At 43.7% G+C, this 26710-nt stretch overlaps 1 protein-coding gene across 4 annotated transcripts in view; it reads left to right on the plus strand.

Annotated features, from left to right (window-relative positions):
* The window catches only part of TRABD2A (TraB domain containing 2A), a 78111-nt gene extending 51401 nt beyond the window's left edge, over positions 1-26710 (plus strand). For 2 of the 4 annotated variants that reach the window (XM_038171076.2, XM_038171077.2), the window contains 4 exons: positions 1869-2043; positions 17394-17484; positions 21752-22009; positions 25478-26710. In XM_038171076.2, coding sequence (XP_038027004.1) covers positions 1869-2043; positions 17394-17484; positions 21752-22009; positions 25478-25658 — 705 coding nt within the window. In that variant the 3' untranslated portion in view covers positions 25659-26710. Of the gene's footprint in view, positions 1-1868; positions 2044-17393; positions 17485-21751; positions 22010-25477 lie in introns of those variants that run through there. The other 2 variants (XM_072031294.1, XM_072031295.1) reach the window with 2 other exon arrangements.

Here is a 26710-nt window from a genome sequence, read left to right on the forward strand (position 1 = left end):
TGCGCTAACTTGGGTAGGAGCAAACGTAGTGCCAACAGAGGGTAGAAGCAGGCTCTTTTGTGCAAACAGTGATAGAGAAATGCTGTCTTGACTTTGACACTTGTGTAGGGCTAGGCAAGTTGCAAGCTTTTTAATTTCTCCTATCAGTACGATTCTGCACTGTGGGCAAGGCGCAAAGAAGAGAAATGGAGTGAAACAAAGAAAAAGATAGATTTAGACTGAACGTCAAGGAAAAGAAAACCTCAGAGGCCTCACAGACTTCGTTTATGGAGACGGTTTCCCAAGCAGCACAGTGGAATGCAATGCTCTGATCTTTAAACCACAAGAAAATGCCCAGCAGGGACCAATTTGGCCTGTTTGGGCTGTTAGATAGCTAACCTCAGACTGAGACATCAGGCCTCTCTTTATTCTTGTGTGTGAGGTACTGCCTGGCAATTTGTGCACTTCAATGAAAATGTGGCTCTAGCCTCGCAGTGCTGAACAAGCGTGTGTTGGTACCTGGGCTTTCCCTGCTGAGTAACAGTTTTCGTATAGCCTTTTGATACATACAGCGCAGTGCTGCAGATCTGGAAATACTGTCATACTAACCCTTGCTTCTCTGGCACTGAGCTTTGTGCGCGTGTTACCTTCCTGTCCTGTACACCCTTCAGCCTGCCAGTGCTGGCAACCTGGTTGTTAATAATGCTTAGCTCTTACACAGAGCATTTCATTCATAGATTTGAAAGGGCTTCTCAAAGGAGGCCAGCACTGTAACGGCATACAGATGCTGCACCGCTGTTCTGCTGAGGTGTTGCAGACTGCAGAGCTGATGTTGCCTTGGGGGCCTTGGAAAGAACAGCTCTTGCCAAGACATGCTCTCCAAGGGAGCAAGCGCCCTTTACTTAGACAAGCGGCTCCTCCGCAGGGCAGTCCCCATCACAGCAAAGCTGAATAGCCTGCAAGTTGAACAGCTTACATTTTTAAGGAGAACTTATCTGTGAATTGTATATGACCCTGTGCTTGACCCACTGTGAGCTAAATACCCTTTTGCAACAGGCGGTGATAGTCTGAGTCACTCCAGAGCCTCTCCAGGTGCTGTATCCTTGCAAGGGAAAGCACCTGGCTTAGTGACCCTGCTCCCCAGAAAATGTCTCTTGCAGACCCTGTTCTTAGCAGTCCCTGTAGCTGCAATGTCCAGAGCTACTTATGGAAGAAGGCACGGTGGCTGTGACTCCAAACCCGTGATTCTCTCCAGTTGTAAGAGGTCGGGGTAGCATGCAGCCACAGCAGTCCTGGGGGCCTCAGGAGATGTACTCAGTATTTGAAAAAATACCTTGAAGACAGAACTACACCTGGTAAAACTTTCTTTCCTGACAAAATTTGGCTCTCCTTTTTTTCAGAAAGTTTGGGGATGTTTTTGTTAACTAGTTCAGAGTGTGCACTTACTCTTTGACAGCCCCAAGGGTTTGATACTAGTCAAACTCTCCAAGAAGAGTGTAATTATAATTATAGTTATGTCATACCCATGACAATTTAAGGAAGAAGTATGTAGTTAAAGATGGCCAGGGGCAAATATTTACTTTCTTCAGCCAAGCAATCAGGATTTGGGATCTATGGTGTGGCAAACTGAGAATATTTGTTGACTTCGCCTTTAAAAATAATAATAATCTGGCTGGCTTATGAAATGATCTGTTGAGAGAAATGGAGCACTATGCATTATTAGCAGTTTGTTTAGTCATTTTTGGCTTTCTTTGGGTTTTGTCCTACTGAATGTGTGTTGAAAGACAGGGCAATTGCCACATTCAGTGATGGAGCAAAAAGCCTGTGCATGATGTCTGCCTGAAATAAGTGGCCCTTTTTAAGGACTTTTTTTTTTCTTTTTATCTTAGGTCCCAAATTTCATTAATGCTACACTGCCAGCCCATGAACGTATTACTGCCCAAGAGATAGACAGCTACTTCCGTCAGGAGCTCATCTACAAGCGAAATGAGCGAATGGGAAGGAGAGTGAAGGACCTGCTGGAAGAGTACCCAGACAAGAGCTTCTTCTTTGCATTTGGAGCTGGTATGTGACTGAGGTGTTCTTCGACCTGAACACATTCTTTCCACATCCCTTAGAAGCTTTGGACAAGTGGTTGCCTCAGTTTAGAGAAGGGTCAGTACTTTCACCTTAGTGGACACAGAACACAGCTGTGGTCTGGTAATTGCCCCATACTGCGAAAACTTTCTGCAGTATGCAAAGAGCTCACAACATATGCATTGATTATAATATTTATTAGTTACAGACTCGTTTCTTCTATTTCATATGCACATAGCCACAGATACTGAACCAACGGTAGTGCATACACAAAAGAAATACACAGTTACACAAACATGGTTATGCTCTTGCCAACCAGGGTAGAAGGGCAGAAGCACAGAGCTGAAATGAAAGGTAACAAGAGCTTGCATCAGCATTTGAACAAACCTTTCAAGAACACATCCAAAAGAATAACATTCAGAAGTGTGTGAATCTAAGAGACCTTCTAAATGTAAGGGGAGATGCAAGACACACTTTCACCTTTCTGCTGCAGATCACTGCCTCTTCCACTGCACTTTCACAACTACAAGGGAATTTTGTCTGTCCCTATTTTGGAACAAAGCATTGTTCCCAGAAAGGGAAAAACTACCTCATCTGCTCCTTAGCAGCCAGCAGGAATCCATAGGCACATCTAGTGTGCACATCCAACTCAGTGGGTGGAGAGTGTAAACAAGATTGTTTTGCCTTGACTGCCGTGCTTTGTTCTAGCTCCAGGGAAGGGAAAAAGTGAGAATGAGTGCAGGTGCTAATTCCCACAGAAGCAGTGCATCCTGTCCTCCATGAACCATGTGGGCCTTGTGAGAGAGGAAGAACTGAAAGCACTGTCAGGACCCATGTGATGTTTTTTGCTCTCAATGGCCACTGCTTTAGTGAGGATGGAAGATCTAGACAAGGAAAGGAAAATATTTACTCAAACAGTGTAAAAGCATTAGTATTTGAAGTCTGTGACAACCTCCTCACTTGCAGCAGGGAGCTGTGGTTACAAACTTAACATAACAAGGGTCCTGTGTGTGAGGGCAGAGAGGTAATGAATGGTGGCTGATAGCATCTGTTCAGGCATGCATGAAGATTTGCTATCTCCTTGCCATATCACTCTGCTCTATGCAGCTCCCTGTCAGGAAGGAAGGTGAAGCAGGTACAGTTTGTATGGATTTTGGTCTCTAAGCTAAGACAAGAGCTTGGCTGTACTCCGGTAGCTGATGTGATTCTGACCACACTTGTCCTGGCTGGTCTGAAGTTCCTGATACATCTGCCCTGAGTGCCAGCTGCATCAGTTGCAGGTAGCCATTCCTTGGTGAGGGGGGCTAGCCATGGATGTCAGGGCTCCAGTAACTGGATCACAACAGAGGAATGAGCAGCCCAGGCTCAGATGCAAATGGGCAGACATGCATGCCAGTGTCGCTCTGAGTTAGTCCTGTCTCAAGAGCTGGAGAAAGGAGAGCCTCTCCATCTCCTTGCACACACACACTGCATCCCAGTTGCATCCCAGTAGCTGTGCTGGATAAATCACTTAGCTTCAAGGTTCTTTTGTATCATTTGTCTCCCTTCCAGTCAATTTCCTTGTCTTCCTACTCTTATCCCCCAGACTTCCTTCACTGTAATTAGCATGCACCGTACACTTCCCACAGTCCAGAAGCACTGCAGGAACAGGACAGATGGACAGATGTGTGGCTGTCAGCACCCACTGCTTCTTGCCCTTTTCTCTTTTCTCCCGTGTCCTTCCAAATCCTTCTCTACCATCATGACAACCCAAAACCTATCCCAGGCTTCCTGCATTCTTGCTTTACTCCTTTCTATTATTTTCCCTTTCTCAGCTGCCCCATTCTTTGTCCCAGTTGCCTCTTTCAGTAAAGCAGGGTTAAGATTCACACAGCACTTCGCTGTTGCAGTGCTGCCTAGAGCCCTGGGCCCATGTGACCACGCTTAATGAGTGGCTTATGTGCACGTCTTGCTTTCCAACCACCAAGCAACCTTTTCCATCATGCTTTTGAATCCAGACAGGTTCATACACTTCTCTGGGGACACTAGATCCACTCTGAAACTACCTCTAATTTTACTCTGGCTTTGCTACCAGGCTGGCCTCCATTCTCATCTGCTCTTCCAAATAGCTCTGCATAAAATACAGTGTCAGCCTCCCCCTGCCCCTTATGCAGTGGGGAATTAAACGGCAGTATGCAGAGATACTTGTGAGCAAAAGATATATAGCAGGAACCCATTTTTTTAACAGCACAATTCCTCATTATCCCCTTGTTTGTTTGCGTGGGGACTTCTTTATTTGTTTTGCACTAATTGCCTAAATTAGATAAGTAACATCACAGTGTATAATGCAGAAAACAGATCAATTTTTGTACAGTTCTGAGGTTTTCTTAGTGCACAATGCAAATTTGAGTGCAGGCTTTGATTGTTTTCCAGAGAGCTAATTGAGCCTTTTGCTTATCCAGATTCCTGTATGACAGGTGATTCTGCACAAGATTTATTTTGATGCCAGCAAGTAGTGAAGATGAACTAATAACTTGGGCGCAGTTCTTTGCATCGCTTGAGTATTGTTCTCTTGTTCAATTACTCGAATAGGGCCCCAAGAAAGTGATAGTACAGGGCACATTATAATGAGCTGCAGCAGAAAGTAGCAGAAAAGAGGAAAGAGAAAGCCTATAGGAGAGGGACTAAATCATCATTGCATTGTAGCTTTCCCTCTCTTGGCCACCAGTGTAAAATTTTCTCGCAGCAGTGATTGGTAAATTGCAGGACAAGATTGCATTAAAATGGTAGTAGGTTATCAAAGGGTTCCAGGGTAGAAGGGGGAAAGGACTTTTAGTTGTTTCTTTTCAGATTTTTCCACAGTGTGCCTTTTATTTTTAAAAGAGCTACACTTTTTAAAGGGAAGTTCAATATTCTCCATTAACCAAACATCACTGAAAAAAACCCACACTTTTATCATCAATTATATCCAAAGAAGGTCATGGTTTGTGGATGGCTGAGATATTACAAATACACTCTCTTGTTATATAAAATACTGTTTGCATTTGTATTTTAAATGGGAGAAAAACAGAAAAGATTGATTATTTATTTTATCTTCCTAAGTGGATTGATATAGTTTAGAGATGTGTAATGCATTTTGCACAAAAAGCTCATGTATCTTTTCAGGTCTTAATATAGCTCCATGGCTATAGATTTTGACTTCTTACACAGAATTATATGTGGTAATTTGCTCAGAAATAGATTTGATGGTTAGATCCAGTGTATTTTATGCTTTTACAACATTTTAACAGATCGTACACATTCACCCTGTATTCTGTTGAAAACTCTTCACAGTCAGATCTCATTTCTAGAACTGTTTTTTGTTTAGAAGTAATTTAAGCTTGCACAAAAGTAGAGAGGGAAAAAAAAATAACAGATTCTGCTGAAACTATCCAAAAAGCTTTGCTTTTGGCCAAAGTGCAAACATGGAAAGTCTCAAGCCAAAGGAAGTCTGTTGGAGGGAATTACAAAAACTTACGGAAAGAGAGAGATGGTAATGCCAGTGACATTCCACTAGGTTCAGTAAAGATTTTGTCTTAATTGTGGACAGGCCTTTTTATATAGCAGCACTTAGAGTTACAAGTTAGATCTACTTACTGTTGTCTGTGGAAGAACTTGGGGGCAAAGCCAGCTCTAATCTTCTACAAGCACTCTTCCTTTTGTATTCATTGTTAATTTCTCGGAACTGTACGTGCAGTGTTCAAGATCTGAATGCTAAGCCAAAGTGACTGATGGAGTTTTTTAATCCAGAGACAGCCATGTCAGTAGCAGTATAGGTTTCTGGTTTATCCAGCAGATGCAAATTGAAGTAGAGAGGGCTGCACTGTGCTGCTGTGCTGTGGATTTTTTTCACTTGTACCGGTCTGTTACAAGGGTGCTACCTGCTTGCTGAACCATCGCAGAGTCAGAAAATAGCTGAGGCTGGCAGATCATCTGGTCCAACTCCCATGCACAGAACAGGGTCATCCAGAGTAGATTGCCTGTGTATGATCAGGTTCTGAGTATCCCAGAGACAGAGACTTCACAGCCTCTCTGGGCTCTCTAGTCTTTAACCACTCTCATAGTAAAGAAGCTTTTTCTCATGCTCAACTGAAATTTCTTGTGTGTCAACTTGTGTTCGTTGCCTCTTGTCCTTTCATGTGCACCACTGAGAGAAGTCCTGCTCCATCTGTTTTACAACCTCCTGTCTTGTATTTATACATAGATAATACCCACATGAGACTTCTTTTCTCCAGGCTGAACAGTTCCAGCTCTTTCAGCCTCTCCTGGTATGATAAAATACGATAGAACAGAACAGAATAGTTCAGTGGGATATTAGGAAAAAGGACAAATGTCATCTAGTCCTACTGCCTGACCACTTCAGGGCTAAAAGTTAAAGCATATTATCGAGGACATTAGGCAAATGCCTCTTGAATTACTGACAGGCATGGGACACCAACCACCTCACTAGGAAGCCTTTTACAGCATTTGGCAACCCTCACAGTAAAGAAGTTTTCTCTAGTGTCCAGTCTGAACCTCCCCTGGTGCAGCTTTGTGCCTTTCCCACATCTTCTGTCATTAGTTAGTAGGGAGAAGAGACCAGCACCTCCCTGTCCAGTTCTCCTCCTCAGGAAGCTGTAGAGAACAATGGAGTTGCCTCTTAGCAGCCTCTTTTTCTCCAAACTAAATAACCCAAATGTCCTCAGCTTCTCCTCATGGGATGCTTTTATCATTTATAATCTTTGTTGCCCTTTTCTGGACTTGCTCCATTTTTTCCTTGTCTCTCTTGGACTTGGGAGTCTATAACTAGATGTGTCTCATTAGTGCTAAGGAGCAAGGAGGGATCTCCTTCCTCAGGCTGCTCGTATTGCTACTCCTAATGCATCTCCGGGGGCCATGGGCCTTTGCCACAAAGGGCACAATGCTGGCTCAAGGTCAGTTTGATGTCCAATAGGACCCCAGGTTCTTTTCTGCCAAGATGGCCTTCAGGCAGCTGTTTCCCAGCCTATCCTGGTGCCTAGAGCTCTTCTTTCCCAGATACAGGGCTTTGTTTGCTGAACTTCAGGATCCAAGGTTGCACCATCCATGCTAACCACTCCCAATCAGCTGTTTGTCCTTAACACATTTGGAAATGTTTTGCGGAATGATGTGCTCCATCACCTTCCCCAGGCAGAGATGTGAGGCTTTACCAGTCTGTAGTTCCCCAGATCCTCCTTCTTGAACCTTCTTGAAGATAGGAGTGACACTTGCATTCTTCCAGCCCTAAGGGACCTTCACCAATTATTGCAGCCTTTTAAAACCAATCAAGACTGGCCTTGCAGTAACATTGCAAAGCTTCCTCAGTTCCTGTGTATGCATCCTGTGAGGACTTGCGCGTGTCCAGTTTGTATGAGTGTTCCTTAACCAGGTCATCCTTACTCAACGCTCAGCCTTCCTTGCATAGAGCTTTCCCTGTGGTCACAGGACCCTAAGAGTCCTGAAGACCGGTTTTACCAGTAAAGAAGGCAGGTATGCACTGAGTACCTTGGCCTTTTCCTTGTCCTTTGTTGCCAGGTCTCCTGCCCCTTTCAGCACATTTTATATAGTCTACATTTTACTGCCGCAGTAACAATAGACACATTCTTTGTTTCCCTTGATATTTCTGATCATGCTCAACTCTAGATGGACTTTCTACATGGTCACTTTTATTCCAGGATGAATGTGGCTCCTGTTGAAGAGGCTAAAGAATAAGATAAAAGAATACCTTGATTTTAAAATATATATATATATATATATCCTTTTTTTATTATTATTATGCAGGTGGAAGCATACTTAGTGGCATGAGACACTGACTTTTTGATAGGTAAGGCCTCAGGTGAAGCCAGAGTCTCTAGGAGCTGAGTTGAGTCTCTAGGAGCTGCGTTTAAATTCCTCTAGTCTCTCCTACTTCTTTGAACAGCTGAGAAACTCCAGAAGTGCCAGCTCATGAATAAGCAGTATAGAGGGATCTAAGCTGCCTTATATCCCTGTTGATGAAATGAAAGACTTTACTGAGATATGCTGGCTGATGTATGAACTTCAGAAGTCGGCCCTCTTAATCTTTTAAACACTGTCAAAATCCCTTTTGTCTCAGAGCTCTTTTTTATTATTATTGTTATTTTGCCCCTCCTGAAAAAAATGCATCATTTTGACACTTTAAAGTGTGCTGGATATCAGCAAACCACCATTAATGCTAAGAAAAGAAGGATGATGATGAAAGCTTCTTCAGCAACCATTTCTTCTAATTACTGAAGGAAATAATGAAAGTATTTACTTGGTGTTACCCAGGTTTGTATGGATTCAAACCTCCAGGGACTAGCTGTTATTTCTGTTATTTTCCTTTTTTTTTTTTTCTTTTATCCCAAGACCTCCCGAAAGAGTTGTTATGAGTAGGCTGATTAACCAATGCCTGAATTAGCAATTCAGCAAGTTGTTAATTCACTTAAAACACTCCAGGATCTTAGTTGTCTTACTCTCAGCAGTTGAGTCAACTGATACTCTCTAAACTAAAATTAACTCTCAGATGGTTGACAAGTAATCCAACAACATGCAAAAGAAACATAGAATCTAAAATAGAATCATAGCGTATCCAGAGTTGGAAGGGACCCATGAGGATCATCAAGTCCAACTTCTGACTCTACACAGGGGAACCTAAGAGTTAAACCCTGTTTCCTGAACACCAGCATGTTTGGGGCACTGATGACTTCCTTGGGGAGCCAGTTCCAGTGCCTGACCACCCATCAGTCTCCTCTAAGGATTTTTGCACCATTGTAGAAGCGTAATTGCCCCTGTCCAAGCTGAAGATGGCTGCATAACCCATCTTCCTAGCCACCTGGACAAGGAAAAGAGAGAATATGTGACCACCTATGGTCACCCCATAGTCTATCATAGTCTACCAAATGGCTTCCTCCGATTTGTCTAGGTTTTGAGGCAGTCCTTGCGTTGTGTCATCCTCAGGTGCCAAGTACATTGGACACACAGACGTATGTGTAACTTTTTCCCTTGCCCCAAAATAATCCTGGAAAAAAAAAATTGCCATGGGGGGAATTGGAACTGTGCTGAGTCTCTGTCTTGAATGTTGTGTAAGGTGGTGTCATTTCCATATAAAGCTGTTTGCTGTTATTTCTTGAAATTTGTTCACTCTGGCATTTTTGCATGAGAAATTATGCAAAAGGAGCTATATCTATGATCTCTGAAAAATAAAGTATCAGAGAAAGGACCTGTTGACAGTGTTTATAAAAATAATCAACAGTGCTATTCCCAGGATGTCTCTGTCCAGCTAAACAACTGTTTATACCCATAACACAAAGCCAAACAAAAAAGCTGCCATGGGAATATGGAAGTTACCCAGGTAAATGAGATGTTGGTTGGCCTGTGAAATTCATTGGGAATTCAGAGACCAACATGGAAGCTTTAAACCTGACCTCAGCCCATTTGGAACTGGAGATGAGGATGTGCACAGGGAATATAAACATATATATGTCTTGCATAAGGGATTTGAAATGTGTAATGAGGAAGTTCAGGAACAATCCGAGTGAAGCTGTACCTTGGCAGATCCTAGAAGAGGGCAAAAATGGGGGCAGGGTCAGGTAGCTGACATAACGATAAAACAGATTGAGTCCTGTGGGGCCACCTTGCTTCTCCCTAGGCACAAAGGGCTTGCTGATTGCCTGCCTCCGTCTGTCTCTGGAATGCAGCATCATTTTAGGCTCTTTGGGTGGGAAGAAAAGCTGAGTCCCTGAAGGTGTGCCCGTACCTCTGTAATCTGAGAATGCCAGATACAAGCCAGCAGCTTTGAGACTGTTTTCCTTAGTAGCTTCTTTGAGTCTGCAGAATGCTAATGACAGGGTTTATTAGAACAACAACCCCAAAGGGAATAGATAGTGTTGTGTGAAGGCAGGACCCACATCCAAAGCCCCAGGGTTCACATGAAGGGCACTTGTCCTGACATCTCTGACACATGAAATGAGGAAAGCTTTGCATTTCTGCATTAGAGGCAGAAACCTCTGTTCCAGCTTATTAGTGGAACTGTCAAAATCAACCAGGTGAAACAGCTGTGTGTTGTTTCTGCTTCAGTCTGGTGACTGTCAGCTTCTTGTTATGCTAGGGTTTACCCTTTGCTAGCTCTGCTAGGCAGCAACGGCAGGGAGACTTTCATCTTGTAATACATTTTTAAGCTTGTGGAATTTCAAGTCCCTAATACCTTTTTTTTTTTGGGGGGGAGGGGGGGGGGGAATCACTGGTGTGGAATAGCAGCAGGTCCAGTGGCAGAGCTGACTGTGAGAGCCACAGTTCAGATGTGGCACTGGTATTTCCTTCCCTCATTGTGTAATGTAATGCTGGCTGCTAGCATAGTCACCTACGTAAGTGTCTCCTTGCCTAATGAAGCTGGGGCTTCAGCAGTGGAAAACTCTCAGTAAATGTCAGTACAGATGGAGCCTTGGTGGCTAAGCCTGCCTGAACAGAAGCCATTTCTTTTAACTCAGTTTTTCTAAAACATACCATATGAGGTTGTAAACTTTTTCCTTATGTTAACTTTGCTACAAATTTGGCCTTATAAACAGTGGAAAACTTTTTTTTTTTTTTTCCCAGCTTCAGTTTTCATCGTTATCAGGAGGTTTGACTTTGTCCAAAAGTGAAAATAGGAATCCAGGGAACCAAATGTAGTCAAGTCACACATTTAAGAGACAAAGATTTGACAGAAAACTTTCGTCTAGTAGATGAGAATATTTAATCATAGAATCATTGAATGGTGTCTTCTTGTCTTGCACTAAGAAAAAAATGGTTTCATTCTATCTTATGAAATTATAACTTTAAAGGTTATTTTTTATTCAATTAGGAAAATTTTCCCATGTTGTGCAAAGCCTACATCATAAAGTTTTTCTTGTTTACATGATTCTATTACAAGCAAATGTGGAATGTAAATCCTAGTAATTGCATATATATGAACTACTTAGCAAAGGACATCACTTTTTAAAAGAAATTGAAGGTTTTATTGTTTTATTTTTTATTTCCTTCTGGATGAATGTAGGTTTGAGGTGATTTCTTTAAGTTTCTCCATTTCTAGTGAAAATATTTTCTGTAGGTGAATGTTTTCCTGCCTGCCAGAATTTCCCCTTTGGTTTCAGAGTAATGAAGTATAATCCACTAAGATTTTATACTTAAAAAGGAATGTGAAAGAAATAGCATCTTTTGAAAAAACAAAAACAAAACAAAAGAACAAAAAAAAGCAAAACAAAACAAAACAAAACTCATGGCCCAGCCTTAGTGGAGTTAAACCTCAAGTGAACATTTATGGAGTAATATTTCAGCTTATAGATAACCACAGGGACAAGCACTTTTGGAATTGTGCAGACTCAGCAAGATGGCATCTGGGGGGAATTTGATCTACACATATGCAGAGGTCTTGTGATGCAACATACTTGTATACCTGCACCTGACATGAGCTGAGGTGTCTTTAAGTCAACTTAAACACCCCTAGGACTGGACCCCCATTTTTAATTTTTCTCATTTCTCATTTCCTTTTCCTGGCAGCATTACACATTGAAGAGTACCATGATTTTGGTGTCTTGGTTTCTGTTCCTGTACCTGAGCTTTTCATGACTTGGAAAGTACTGCTAGAATGATCAAGAAGTGTTATTTCTAGGCTTGTCCATTAGAGAGACAACTGCCTGTTTTAAAATGACTCGATGTTCTGCATCAGCTAGTATTTAAAAGGTATGCCCATGTGAGGCAAAGTGGTGACATTTGCCCCTGAGCCCCAAAGATAGGTTTCTTTTTCTTATACCTCTTCTGGGCCAGTTTGAATTGTCCTTGGGAAAAATCTATCCAAGTAGGGAGGGTATTTTACTGGCTCAGACAAGGTTCCTATATTGTGTACGGATAAAACAAGGAAGTGTGACTCTTAGACCATGAAAGAGCTGAACATCCCCCTCAGTGTGCATTTTGCTGGTTTGGTCCTGGCAAGGCACCATATCTTTCAGTCTGTAAATCATTCAAGGTTAATTTTCCCATCTCTGCTAAGTGGATAACAGCATTCTTTTCCACTACATCAGGGTGCTCAGCTGGGAATGTTTGCCACTGCTGGTGTTACCAGCCCATGTAGGAAGCCTCTTCCAGCTTTGCACAGGATTTTTAGGAACAAAGTTTCACAGTAATGTGGTTATACAAAGACGAGGACTCTCTCTGCTTGCTGCAATGATATGACTGCCTCAGGTATGGCATGCTAAGCTCTGTCAGTAAGACATGGCTGGGGTTTCCCTTCTTTGCTCACTTAGTCCGATGAACGCTGAGCAAGGCCATTTGGTGATATGTTTGAAAAATGGGCTTTGCCTGTCTCTCACAGAGCATGAGCTGTCCTTTGTGTGCCAAAAAGGTTAGTATCAGTAAAGATCAGGGGACCAACCTTTTCTTTCTGCCGATTTGTTTCTGTTTCACCCTGTTCAGCTCCTGTCAGGGAATAACAGGCCATGGAGTGGGTTAAAGAAAGTTACCCTGTAAAGATTCTAGCCTGTGGGGACACCATTCTTCTACTATTTGACTGAAAACCTACTTTCTGTGTCTCTCTACTCAGTTGTTGTCCTAAGAGCTGTGTCTTCTGGGAACTCCTGTTAACTTTGTAAGGTGCTGATGTCAGTAGGGATCACAGTTTCCACCTCCTGGGCTGATGGACCTAACTGGCTGGTAAAGTGGTCTGGACCTGTAGGAGTGGGGTGTCTGTTTTGTGGTTTGGCTTCCATTCAGTGAAACGGTTCTGCATTCTTGAGGTCCTTGGCCAGATCTGCCGTATGGTGAGCTTCCAACTCTTCACAGCAGCAGCCTGTGGGACTGACTGGGGTCATATATGTCCCTCTTCTTCAGGCCATCAATATTGCTCTTTTTCTTTTGTTTGAGGGAGCTCTGATATTTTTGGACCCTTCACCATGCATTTATTGGTTTACAAACTGCTGTTGGAGGACATGTAGGTTACTAAAGAGTAAGAGAAGAACACTTGGATGGGAGGCGCACGGATAGATGAACAAGCTGCTCTCCTTTGTGACTCACAGTCAAGTGATAATTTCTGCTGAAGTTTCTCCTATTTTTTTTGTTCACATGTAGCTTAGTCAGCAGCCTCATGTCATGCCTTTTTTTACAGGCCAGTAACTTTAATCCAGCCACCTACAGGTGTCTAGTTCACCCTTCTGGGGCAGATTATATGCATTTATATGTATCATTTTTGGAAGCAGTCTAGTAGGAATGCTAGCAGATGATCCTTCCCACAGGCATTTCTAGGAAGTTTATTCCAAAATATTATAAATTATGCCAAAATAACTGTAAGATCTGCACCTCTAAAACAGCCTTGAAAATGTTTGTTTCAGTGACCCAGAGAGACTCTGGCAGCATAAGACCATCTGAAAACTCCCAGTCCAGTCAGAGAGATAAACATCCTGCTTTAGGGTGTCCCCAGTGGCTTGAATAATTTGTACCAGTTTGTGGTTGCACTGTTATAATCATGTGCTGTAGCTGTTCCCACCACTTCTTGCAGAGCAGCAATCTAGATCAGGTTTCCTAACAAACATTTTTGTTTCTTCACACGTTTTTAAGTGATTTACTGTCTTGGGGTATTAGTTCCCAAGTCCAGTTGTGGGGCATATGGGAAATGCTGTTTCTACTAAGGAAAACACATCAAACAAAGAATTATGTGGGCTCGGGGGTTTCCTTTTTACATGACTCTAAAAGAAGGACAAGGAAGTTTGTGCATCAGCTTGAAATAATGCATTTGGTTGAAATTCAGACAAGAACAGCTTTCTTGGGTTTTAAAATCTTGCTTTATATGAAAAATAAAAACAGAAACAGAACATCTGTTGCACAGTCTTTCCTTGTTCATTTGGCTAGATTTGGAGAACTTACAGCCTTGCAACCATGGAAATTTGACTTCAGGAGTCTCTGCTGAAACCAATAAACCTTGCAGAGTTACCTAGATGAAAACACCTCCGTGTGCACTGGCAGTAAAACCTGCAACCAGGAGACGTGGGCGTCATTAGTAACCTTCAGCAACAGTCGTAGCCTGTGTTCTGCAAGATCAGGTATTGCTTCTCACGGAGGTCAGGAGCACTTGATGCACATTGTAGTGTGTGGACCCGGCTGCAAGCGCACTATAGTCAGTCAGCGTAGCTGTTTGAGCACATTGCCTGTTGCGGTCCCTGCATGCCATCTCCTTTCAGTGCAGATTAAAGGCTGGGGTCTTATTTACTCTCCAGTAGAGTGCATGGCTGAGCTGGTGCACACAACAGCTTCTTAGTCTCTCTTTGAGCTTGAACACAGAAGAATAGAGATTCATGGCTCCCCACCCCCTGCCAGACTAAATTGACCTCTCAGAGGCATCTCTTCACCTAGTGGTGTGAGGATAATGCAGGGCTGTGTACAGAAAGAAAAGAGCAGGCTCTCTGATGGGACAGGGCCTGGGGCTTTTCTTTTGGGGGGCATTCAAGTGTGCTAGGCTAAAATAGAAAACAGGTGAAAGAGGCCTACTCCCTATCACATGGCTTTGGGCTAATTCTCCCTTACAGCATAGCTGCTTGATCTTAAACCTTGGAGAGTGAATCTCTCTCATGTTTCTTCCAGTTGCTTTTGGTGATCACATCTCTCACACACCACCAAGCTCTTTTTATGCCAGGGCCCAGAAAAGGGGTGAAAGTGCTACCTCAAATCAGAGAGGATCCTGGTGTCATCCTGTACCTGAAACCCTCAGCCATCTGTCGTGTTTTCATTTTACAACAAACTCGGGTTGAGCCTGTAAGTCCCCTGGGCCCCAGGCCAGATCTGTCTAATGGAGTGTGCATGGCCTGTCTTTCGGCTGGAAAAACACTGACATCTCGTAATCCTTTTATGTGCCCAGCCTGAGCCGTTCCTGATTGATCACGTCTTCTGAGCAATCTTGTGTCGCATACCTGTATGTATTTATATGCATACATGTTTTACAGAGTCTGTTCGTTTGGTCTGCTCTCTTTTACACACATTAGCACTCAATTTTTCTTGAACAAGCAGGCATAACCTTGCCTTGCGAAGGCTTTCTGTGAAGTCCCTACATGAGTATGATATAGAAGATATTCTTATCACTCCATCAAATTAAAAAGATTAAGGTCTTGCTTCAGGAAATCGCTAGAGCATGTTGTCGGATTGAAAGGGGATTCATCCACGTGCTACAGTCATTTCCTAAATACTGATCTAAATTATTACTCTGAGCAAGGGTAACTGAAGATCAAGAGGAGGCAGTGAATTTGATGGTGTGATGTGAGCAGCTTGATCTTGAAATGCGTGAGACCCTAAGCGCTTAAACTGGCACAAGGAAAATTATTTTAACACTAGAAATTGTCATTTAGATTGCTTATTTTTGCATCTTGTCTCCTTCCTGCTGAAGGGCTTGGGTTAGGAAAATAAGAGTTCAGAGCCTTAGCACTTTATTTATTTATTTGTTTATTTATTTATTTATTTTGTCTACTGCTACTGCATGAGATGGGTACCTATTCTGAGGTTGCTATATACATTGCCTCTGTCCTCACCAACAGGGACACAGTCCTCTAAGGGGTGTTTTTTTTTTTTTTTCCCATTCTTTTACAAGAGGGTGAATCACTCTTTGGAGATGCCCATTCTTCTGCTGCCTGGAGGCAGGGGAGCCTGGAGATCAGTAAATTAATCCCCTCCCTCCCTCCTGATGCTTGTGTCTCCCCTGTGTTAAAAGTAAGAGGTAACAACTAGGTTTGGCACCCTATTTGCCTGATGTTGACCTTCCAATGGCTACTCTTACTTGATTATGACGTTTAATTACAATCATTCCTGTTCCCTAGTGCATCAGGTCTCTTCACTGGCATGAGGAAACTCTCACTTTCCACATGTTAACCGGACCTGAGGCTGAAACATTAGCAAGCAACAGATAGCAGCAGTGTTAGGTTAAGTCCACATCCTAGTCAAGCTTTCCTCTTTCTGAAGGTAGACTGAGGGGTTGGAGGAAAATGGAGTTATTGATGAGACGATACCTGTTGGTGCAATTTACATTGCCTCATTAAATGGTCTCATTTGAGCTAGATCTGCTTGATTTCTTAGGCTTGTTTAGAAAATATGTGCTCAAATTATACCATCCAAATACCATGTATTAAGCTGACATTTCATAAGTCCTTTACTGTTGTGGCATGAGAAAAGGGAATTTTATGCTTCAGTTCATTCAACCTGTTTTGGACTGAAAATCATAAATTCTTTGAGCTTAGTACCTGTTAATTTCATCACCACTGGACTTTTTTCTTAACTCCTTGCTTTTTCTGTCCACTAGAATCATTCTGGTCATTTTATTCCCACTTATTTTTGAAGAATATTAGCAAAAAAACAGTTTTTCTGAAATTACCAATTTTAGTGCTGCCTATATCTGCAAAGGCAAGGGAGCTCTTTAATAAGTCATTTGCTCAAGCCTAGCTTTAATTAATGCAGGCTGTTAAATGAACAAATGCTTTCAAAATGCTAGATTTATGAGGGCCCGTGCCAGCCCTCTGTTGCTTCTCAGCAGCCTTGTTTGATTGTGATTGTGAAAGTCAGTCAGCATGCAGAGCGCACAGTCCTTCAGAATCCCTACACCCTTTTTAGTAATCATTTATTCACGATGATGCCAAATCACAGGCTGACCAGCCACCACATCTGGCTGAAAGTGGAATGGAGCCATAAATCACGGAATTAGAGCAGAGCTAGCTAAATCCTTCACAAATTTTTGTCAACACAACTGAAGTGAAGTTTTTGTCCCCAGTGGCTTACATTGAAAAAAATGAAAAAGGGTTGACCCAAGTCATGGGCTTTCAGAGCTGTTTTCTCTTTGCTGCGGTTATACGCTTCTTAATCAATTAAAAATTGTCAGTGATGTCGACTGACATCTCAGTTAGTGCCTTCCTGATGCCTGAGGATGTTAAAATGGCGCACACATTGCGGCCAGATGCTGACCTACTTTGCACCATCCCAGTCGTAGGCTGACTGCGGCTCCTGACCAGGTCTCTCACAACTTAATCCTTTATTGTACCAAGAAATCCACAGTGGCCTGACAGTGCAACAGCCTGCTGGATGGGAGACATTTCAATCACATCTGCAATTTAAAATGGCAGAATGTGGTAACTGAAAAGACCTTGGGAAAGTGCAGTAATCACTCGTTGCAGATCCTGTGTTTCTGGTACGTGCTCGCAGGGAGTGATAAAGCACTGCCTGCCCTGGGTGCAGCACGGGTCCTGTGATCAGGAAGGACTTTGTTGCTGTCCTCTCTCTTCCCCTTTGCTCCTTGAGTTCTGATGTCATTTTTTTCTTAACTGCAGGTCACTTCATGGGCAACAACACAGTGATTGATGTTTTGAGGAGAGAAGGGTACGAGGTAGAACATACTCCAGCTGGACAAGCCATCAACAAGTAATGCATGCTTTTATTGTAGCTGAGCAGCCACGGGGAGGGTGGGTTTGTAAACAGTCACGAAGAGGTAGTGGCAGCTGAAACTATACCAAACAGTGAGCCAGGCTCTCTCTGTGCTCCCAAGCAGTTTACTTTTCTCCCCCATAAGCAGATTTGGAAACAAGATTTTATTGGGCTTGGCTTGTGTGCTTTTTGATAAAATAAATATTTTTCCTTGTAAGTTTTTAACTCTTAAACTAACAGCTGTAGAGCATGCATGCTTGATGCAGCAGACCTGGATGCTGTCTCATACCACATTGGTATGAGAGAGGCTTCTCCTCCATTGCTTTTAAGTGCTTGGTTGCCCTACCTTTCAACACTTTCTCTTACACTGCCATTTTCCATTCTTTCTGATTTTTGTCTCTCAGCTTTGAATCTGACTGCCCAGAGTCCACCTAGTCTCTTTCCAAGCTGTGCCCATGAATGACTGCTCTCAAGTTCCCTGCTCTTTTCTGCATTTTTAAGCCAAGGTACTTGCTGCTCTGGTTCATCCTGCAGCTCCTTCAGGTTACCCCCTTAGTGCCTCTCTTTCTCTCACTAGGTGCCTTCATCTATCTCCATGGTTTCAGTTACTACAGAATGCCAAAAAATCTCCTCCTCCACACTCTGCAGAAAATTACATGTGCTCTCAGCTCACCTCTTCCTGGACATCTTGCCACCAGCTTAGGATCTGCAATGATTTTCTCCCCCTTCTACGGTCTCTTTCCAAACATGTGCCCTTGGCATCTCTCAGATACCTTCATTCTTCACTGTAGTCACTGTTAAAAGACCACAGTGGAAAAAAGTTTTGATTGCAGTTATGGTGCCCTCACTTCTTGCCTCTCTGTCCCTCCTTCCCCACACTTCTGATACAGGGTTTTTAGGATAAATGATGACCCTTTACTCCTATGTGGATTGTTCAGGGGGCACATTCAGAGTCTTGGTCTATGCCAAAGGCTCCAGAAAGATGTGGTGCGAAATAATATCAGATATTTTTCTCCTGCTCTGGTTGCTTCACCCTTCTTTTTGCAGCACTTTTGCTGCCTGTTTCAGACCATGATATTCAAACTCTGCCAGGTCAGGTTTTTGCTGTGATTCCTGACGTGGACATACATCATTAAGGCTACTTGCACTGAAACAGTGTCTAGCCAAGATCCATCCCTATAAGTACATCAGCACTTCCCCTAACCCCGTTGCCACCAATGGGTAGGCAATCTGACATAGAGAAATCCTCTGTGCTTACCCACAAGACATAACAATCCTGAAATACTGACTGAAGTCATGCTAGGCAGCCCAGTATATCAGTGTTTACGGGGATAATCAAAAACCTGCACTCATTTTTTGATGTTCTTTTGTTGGTTTTTAAGAGTCTTAGCTTAGATAGTCCTTAAAACAGCCATAGCATCTTCTAAAAAGAATCTTCTGCTGCTCTGTAAAGGAGTAGCTTGAGGAAATTAAGGGCAGGCAACTGTGGAGAGGAGGGCAAGCTTATTCACCCGTCAGGAACACAGGTGATCACTGATTCTTAGGGTAAGTAGGCACCCAGGTCCTCTGACAGCACCCTGTGATTTCCCTGTCCAACCAGTTGCTGCTGTGCCTTTGACAGGACTCCTTTTGGCACTAATTGCATCTCAGGCACTCCATCAGCAATACTGGACAGAAGCTCTTTCCTGGAGTGTTTTCTCTGAGAAAAGGTTTTAGTACTTCTGGATGACTTGGAAACAGATTTAAGAATATGCAATGAGTTTCAAGCAAAATGTGAGTTCTAAAGGAGGACATTGTGGTTGGGGTAGGACCCATGTCAAGAGTATGGCAGAGTCCTTGGTGGAAAGATGTATCTGTGTCTGTATCTTCTGTATCTGTGTGCCTTTTCCTGCAGTTGCTTAACGGGTCTCTGGAAGAATCACCTGCAGAAGGAGTTGAAGAGGAGGTTATGTACCTGAGTGTCCATTGTTCTTAGTGCTCTGAGGCTGCAGTTACCAGAATAAATGTCTGGCCATGCATTTTGGAGGTCATTCTTGCTCTGCTTATAGCAGTGCTGAGCTCCAGCATCTCATAGCCATGAATTTTGTTAGGGATGATGCAGGCAGTAAGGCAGTCTTATCAACAGAGGAGGTGCAGTGGAGCCCACTTGGAGATTTTCACCAGTAAAGGACAGAGATACAGGGAAGAGAAATCAGATAAAAGGGAACCATATGCAGAGGACCTTTAAAGCAATCAAAGTACATCCCTAGAACTGGATGGGCATCACGCAGTAGGGGGAGCTGGGGGATATGACGATGTTGTGGAGGAGAGCTGAAGTGTTGTGACACCTCAGAGGTGGTAAAGTGAAACTGTGACAATCACAAAGATTCTGAGAGATCAGTAGCCCACAACCCGTTCTGCAGTGATCTTTGTCACATAAAGCTCACCATATGATATGTCTGTGATTCTCCTTGCAGGAAATTAGATCAGATTCTCTTCATTTTCCATCTGCTCACTCCCTCGTGGTCTAGTCCACAACCTCATTTATCCTCTTTCAGGATGAACCCTCTTTACTGTCCATAAAAGAGACGTGTCCACGGTGATGGGATAGCTTTAAAACTCAGCCGTGCTGAAATGTGTGCAGCATTTCCTCCTTCCATTACATTACAGGGCAGAAAAGAAACACAGCTTATAATTTTGGAAAGGTTTCAGTGATTGAAGCCATGTTTCTGCACAGTGGCCTCTGCTCTTTTGTTACTTTCCTGGATTTCAGTTCAAGCCAGTCTCCAGCCTTGTCCTCTTACAGAAAACTGCTGCATTTTTTCTCTTTATGAAATAGCCTACAGATCAGGCAGATATTAGTGTTGTGCACTGTGGATCTATGGAGTGGATAGAGCATGTGAGTTTGATCAGGACGCTTGCAAATTAGAAAAGAGGTGGAATCACTTTGTTCCAAGTGACAATGAGACATGTGGGCCAGCAAAGCCAGGACCGGACAGGAGACTGCATGCAGACTGCATGTCTCAGAGTATGGATGGGGAGATGTTGCCTGCTTAAAGTATAATGAGACAGAGCTGGAGTAATCATGGTGGAGCTGATTGTTTCTTTGACATATCACCTTCACACTAAGCTGGGTTAGAACAGCCCTGACAGCCTTTCCTGGAGGCTTGACTGAGTGCTCCCTTGGGCTTCACAGACCTCACATGTGAGAGAGCTTGTGTATGCATATAGTCTCACTGTAGCATGCTGTAGCTGCTGTGAATTTCCAGATAAAGCTGCCAGCTCGAACCAGACACTTTTAAGTCTAGGACCTATGCTGCTAGAAAGCTGAAGCCCTGACTTCTACTCCCTCACTACTTAATATAAATGCATGCAAAGCTTCCTTCTGCGTTGTGGTAGAGCTGTGATTGCTCTACCTCCTTCCTCTCTGCCCCCCATTTGGACCTCCATACTTGTCTGAAACAGCCCTTTCAAAGACACGTGTTCATGCTCCTCAGTAAGCTTATCTGAATAGCATTATTTCTTTCTGCAGATCAGCATGGCAACAATAGATATTTACACTAGAAGTAAATGCTGCAATACTGAGTTGAAGTCTGATCCCTTATGCCTCAGACATGCCCCCTGACCTGATGCTTTATAAATGCTTTGTATTCACTACTCTGTGCCACCTGGCTTCATAGGAGAGAAAATGCAATTTTGGCACTGCTGTAGCTAGTCTACTGCCAGTTACTTGCAGACTAGATGGTCCAGAGGATCGTTTAATGGTATATTGAGATATTTCCTTCTAAGATAATCATTTTCAGGATGCATTTCTGTACCATGACCACCACAGTCTCTGCTAGCTCATTGCTTGCCTTCTCTTCCTGCCCCTTCCTCTCCCCACCAAGTTAGTTGGGTCTGTGCAGGAACTGCTGAAAGGAATAGTCTGGGATGTATTCTGCAGGTGGTCAAACTAGAGGAGAAAGATTTGACCTTCTCTGACTTAAAAGGTGATTGCTCTCTTGTCTTTCTAGATATGCAATGTTATTCCCAGCTGTTATTCTACTTCGAGCCAGACTGCATTCTTTACTCAGGTCCAGCTTAACTATTTCCAAAGATTTTTATTTTAGAGAACCATTTTGATCAGAATATTTACTTTAGGAAGAGGGGGGTAGGAATACAACACAAAGAAATAACCACCCAGTCTGTATGCCAGGGAGAAACGCTTGTTTCATGTATGGTATCTGTACAAGGATTCTGCCTCAAAGCCCTTTCAAACATTATCCGCGTTTCCTCCTTCTTCCAGCGGAAAACCCCCCAAAAGCTTGTTAGCCTTCTCATCGTCCTCACCAGCACACAGCCCCTATGTAGAGTCACAGGAGCTACCTCCACCGTTGCACCCCTGGAAAGAGGAGGAGGAAGAGCTCTTGCCTCACCTGCTGCTCCCTGACGGCATCGATGTGCTGGAAAAGGTGGACAGGAAGTACAAAAAGAAGAAGAAGAAGCAGCAGAAGAAGCAAAGACTGCGGCAGTTTAATGACCTCTGGGTTCGCATTGAAGAAAGGTAGCTAACGGGGCAGGGGAGGCGGGCTTGTCAAACAAATTTGATTTTAACTTGGACTGAGTAGGCCAAGCTTCTGCAAAGGCTAGGTACACGATGAGGATAGGATCTGATCCTTTCCCTCACCACGATTCCTGCTGAGACATTTACTTAAGGTTGCTTGTGCTTTTAGTGATTAAATAGCTTTTTCATGCATGGTTAGGTTTGTGGAAAATTATCCATAATACAGGTGGAAGCCTTGCCTGAACCATTTTCTATTTGAGCTTGAGAGATTGTGAGCATATGGCAGTATGCTTCATCACACATGGCTGGGCCCACTGGTAGATGGTACAGCCTGCAGTCTTGGACCTCTGTCCAAGAGCTGCTGCATATGTGGAAACTCTTACATCTGGTGTATGTGATCCTTGCATTTGTGCAATATTTATGCCCCATAATTATTGCCCCATCCCTGGACATGTTCAAGACCAGGTTGGAGAAGGCCCTGGACAACCTGATCTAGTGGGTGGCATCCATGCGCATGGCAGGGGGGTTGGAACTAGGTCAACTTTAAGGTCCCTTCCAATCCATGCTGTGCTATGTGATCTATTTTTTTAATATTCAGCATTTCCATTCTCTGTATTCTTCCAGTGCTAAAGAATGTGCAATCCCCATGGCATTACTGGAGATCTAGAAAGGGGGATGACAACCCAATGCATGACTGAGTTAAGATGAAAAATGGAGTATGCTGTGGGGAGAAGGTTCACACCTTCCCCCTATTTTTCACTCCGAAGAGCTTATTCACCTACAGGAACTATAGCAGCCTGGGGAAAAAAAAAAAAAAAAAAAAAGTCTACTTCTCCTTCACAAGCTATACTTAGGCCTGTGGCTAAATGTATACCTTAATGTTTGCCTCCTGTCGGATAACACACAGGCCTGATTTCGGCTCTTTTTATATCTCTGCCACATTCAGGTTGAAAACATTTTATTTTTGTGGTGCTGTAAATAACCAAGGAGGTCAGGATGATAGAGAAGAGCCTACAGTTCTGGGACTTAAGTTTTTATATTCATTTTATTCTCCCTCAAAAGTGTATTCCTGTTCCCCAAGGTACTGAGTATATCTCCTATGCTGTGTTATATCTTATCCCTTGGTCCCAGCTCTACCACTGCCTTGAGTAATAAAATTTCTCAGACTGGCTGCAAACAAGTGCAGCAGCTGTTTTTTTCTGATCCAAGCATTCAGACATTGTCAAACTTTTTAGACCAGACTCCATTCCCTCTTTTCTAGAGTAATTTTGTGCACTTTCTCTCTGTTCCTCCTTGCAACCTAAGTGTGAGTAGTTTGGAGAGAAAGGGAGGCAAGTGCACACGGAGGTTTGCATGCTCACTGGCAGACCTATACACAGTCCAAAATTCACTGATACAATGAATCATTATATTGACCACATCTGACTTAGTGTTTAACGTGTAATTTCTATTAATGTAGCTGATACCAGGTATTAATTAATAGGTTTTTGGAGCTTCTGTTGACAATTTGTTTAGCTGAAACAGTAAATAATGGTTTAGTCTTTCTGAATTCAATCTCTCATCCTACCTGCACCCCAGCATGTTCAGTTTTTCACATGCAGGTATTCCTATGATGTTCAGCAGCATCTATGGGTGCCCTGATGTGAGCATTGGTGCCTTCAGGTGACGGAATATGGGAGGATGAGTTACTGTGACTAAATCAGGGGTGTTTTAAGGGAATATAGTGGACTGCCAGTACTGTAAGACAATAGTGACATAAAAGGAGAGCTAATGATGACAATTTAGGAAACTATGACATAAATACAGGAGCAGCAAACACCTCCCTTCCTGTTTGCTTGTGATGTTTCCTATCTTCCCCTACTAGCTGTCATCCTTTGAGCTAGAAATATACCCAGGTGCTAGATGGTAGCGAGGCAGCTGTCACTTAGACACAGCTCTTTGTAAAGCAGGGAGCATCGGCAGGCTCTCTGCCCCCAGATCCCAGGGGTGCAGGCAGCCCTTGCTGCATCGTCTGCTTGTGCAGCCCTGGGCTGGGCTGAGAGCCCCATCTGCTGGCACTGCCGCCCCGTGTCCCCACGGAAATCCAGACACGGGTCTCAGCCCTACTCGCACTGCCCTGGCTGCCCTGACACAGCTAGGTAGTGCACTCAGGCTTCTGATGCATGGGCCTGGGTCGCTTGTAACTTCAGGCCTCTCAGCATGGAAACGTGAAAGGCGTAGCTGGAGTGATTTAATGCAATCTTGTAGTGGGCTCGGCTGAATGGCTTTGGTCCGTGCTCCTGTATGCATGTATCAGCTGACAGCTGTATTTCTTTGTTGTGCCGCCAGCTGGCTTCTCTGCTGGTGCTGTTCAAACCTCCTGTGGGGACGTTTGCATATGGAAGGGCAAGAGTTTTTGAAGAGGGTACTAGTAGCCTTCAATTTCCCAAAGCGTTTTTTTGCTTTAAACAGTCAGCCAAAATAAGGCAGGAATGGAGCACAGCAGCTAGGGACCGTGTGCAGGAGAGATGACTCCTTTGTGTTTGGCAGACAGGTTTGCTTTTAACTTTGTCAGACGTTGTCTTCAGCTTCCAAATAGCACCACAAGGCCCTGGGATGTACGCCAGCCTCATAGATGTGGGGTAACACAAGGCTTTAATCCATTGATCAAAGAGAAAAACACCTGTTTAGTACCAAGCCCTTCTGAGTCGTGACCTGCAGCACAACACTGTCGGAGCTCACCTGGCTCAAGGCATTTGGTATTAGCAGCACGAAGTGTAAAATTCTCCTCCTCCCACATGTGCTGTCATGGTGGGAATGTAGCAGTACATGGGGTTTGAACAAAAATGTAGTTTCTTGTTTATTACTGCCTCAGAGCCCTCAGTACTGCCAGAGATGCTCGGGGATGCAGTGATCATTTTTCACTGTGACTTTTCTGTCTGGGGCACTAGGGAGTGCTTTTGGCAGCAACTCTTCCTCTCCTTAAAGCATTTTATTTAAACACTTTGTAATTCCTGACCTGTGGGAGGGAATACACAGCATATGAGTGAGTTTCGTCCAGGCTAAGCTGCACGTACAGAAGTATGTCTGTGAGATATGGATTCAGCTGAAAGCAGGTGCCTCCTCCTGTAGAGAAAGTGCTGCTGCAGTGACTCTGCTCTGCTGCACAGGTGGTTTTGTCCTTCTTCCTTCCTGCTCAGCTGAGAGGCATGCTGCAGGGTGCTGGGAGTGCTCACCCACCTGATGACTGTGTGGGAGTGGTGGGCAGGCTGACCGGGGAGTCCTTCTTGGGGCAGGGGAGAGGCAGCGCTGACACGGAGTGACACAGTCCTTTGGTGAGCACCGAGACAGCACAAGAGACTGTGCCCAGTGTCTCAGGATCCTGGTAGGTGGGCGCTGGGGAGCAGAGGGTGGAGATATCCTGCTCTGTGTGCCCCAGCCATTTCTGTGCTCAGCCTGGGCTGACGTCCTTCTCTGCTTGCCTTGCAGCACTACCGACCCTCCTCCGCGGATCCGCATCATCAACGGGTACATCACCGTCGAACCCCAACCCCGGGGCCACGGGCGGTTCAGCCATGCTCGCACGGACACCAGCGGCGCTCACCGGCTTTTCTGCCCTCTCTTGGCCTCGCTACTGACTTCGGCAGTGCATGTGATAAGGCTGCATTGAGACGCAGGGGGAGCCGAGCGGCAGGGCTCTCGCCTTAGGAAGCAGAAAAGGAACTTTTGTGACAAAATAAACAGAGAAGACTTTCTGAGAGGGACGCCCGTTCTTCGGGGTGTTCTTGTACTGCCTCCTTTTCCTGAGTCTGGATCATTAACACTGTTAACTGGTTTGACCTGCCCAATACAGGAGAAGATATTTTAATGAAAGTGTTATTTATCCTTCTCTTGCAGAAGAATGATTTCATGTTATCCCATAATGCTTTGGGGAAGTTTATAATGTCGCTATAACATAGCTGTTGTTTAGCTGTATGAGCCCGACTGAATTACAGTTTTTTCACCTTTGTTGCCTTGTGTGAAGATTTACACACCACTAACTTGTTTATTAGAACGGTGTATATTGGTCATATGAGCACAGCTGGGAGAAAGTTTGGTACTTTATGTCTCTACTGGTAACGCTTTTAATTCTTGCTTATTAGGGCTCCAGATTATATATACAGGTTTACAACAACACCTTCTACAGTAGAATAAAACAGTAAAGACTTGAGAACAGAATGTTTCTGCTGTGTCTGTTTAGTGCTGTTATAAGATGGGTACGCCTCAACCTCCCATGGCCAGACCAGTCTCTTAAAACACTAACGCATATACAAGGAAAAATAATTGCCTGGGGATCTTCACGTTCTGCAAACCACTGTTTGCTTCCAAAATAATAAATTCTCGAGAGGTGATTTGAGAACACCAGATTCAGGTTTCCCCTATCTTTCTAAATCGAGATTATATTGTTATTTTACGGTTGGATTCACTTTCTTCAGGAAAAAAAAAAAATCCTTTGTACCACTTTTCTGCACAGTTAGACTCCACTCCAGGAAATTCATGCAAATTTTCTACTGATTACAATGGAAATCTCTGTTGTCAGACTTTTGAAATTGCTTTAAGTCTTCTGCTGTCTGTTTGCAAAGGGCATGCAGTTGACTCGTGGTTCTAGGAGCATTGGAAGTAGTGATGTATGCTTTTCTGTCTCCATCCGGGACATTTTCTTGTGACCATGATGACTCACTT

This window comes from Anas platyrhynchos, chromosome Z, assembly GCF_047663525.1.
Source record: "Anas platyrhynchos isolate ZD024472 breed Pekin duck chromosome Z, IASCAAS_PekinDuck_T2T, whole genome shotgun sequence".
In the NCBI taxonomy this organism is placed as follows: domain Eukaryota; kingdom Metazoa; phylum Chordata; class Aves; order Anseriformes; family Anatidae; genus Anas; species Anas platyrhynchos.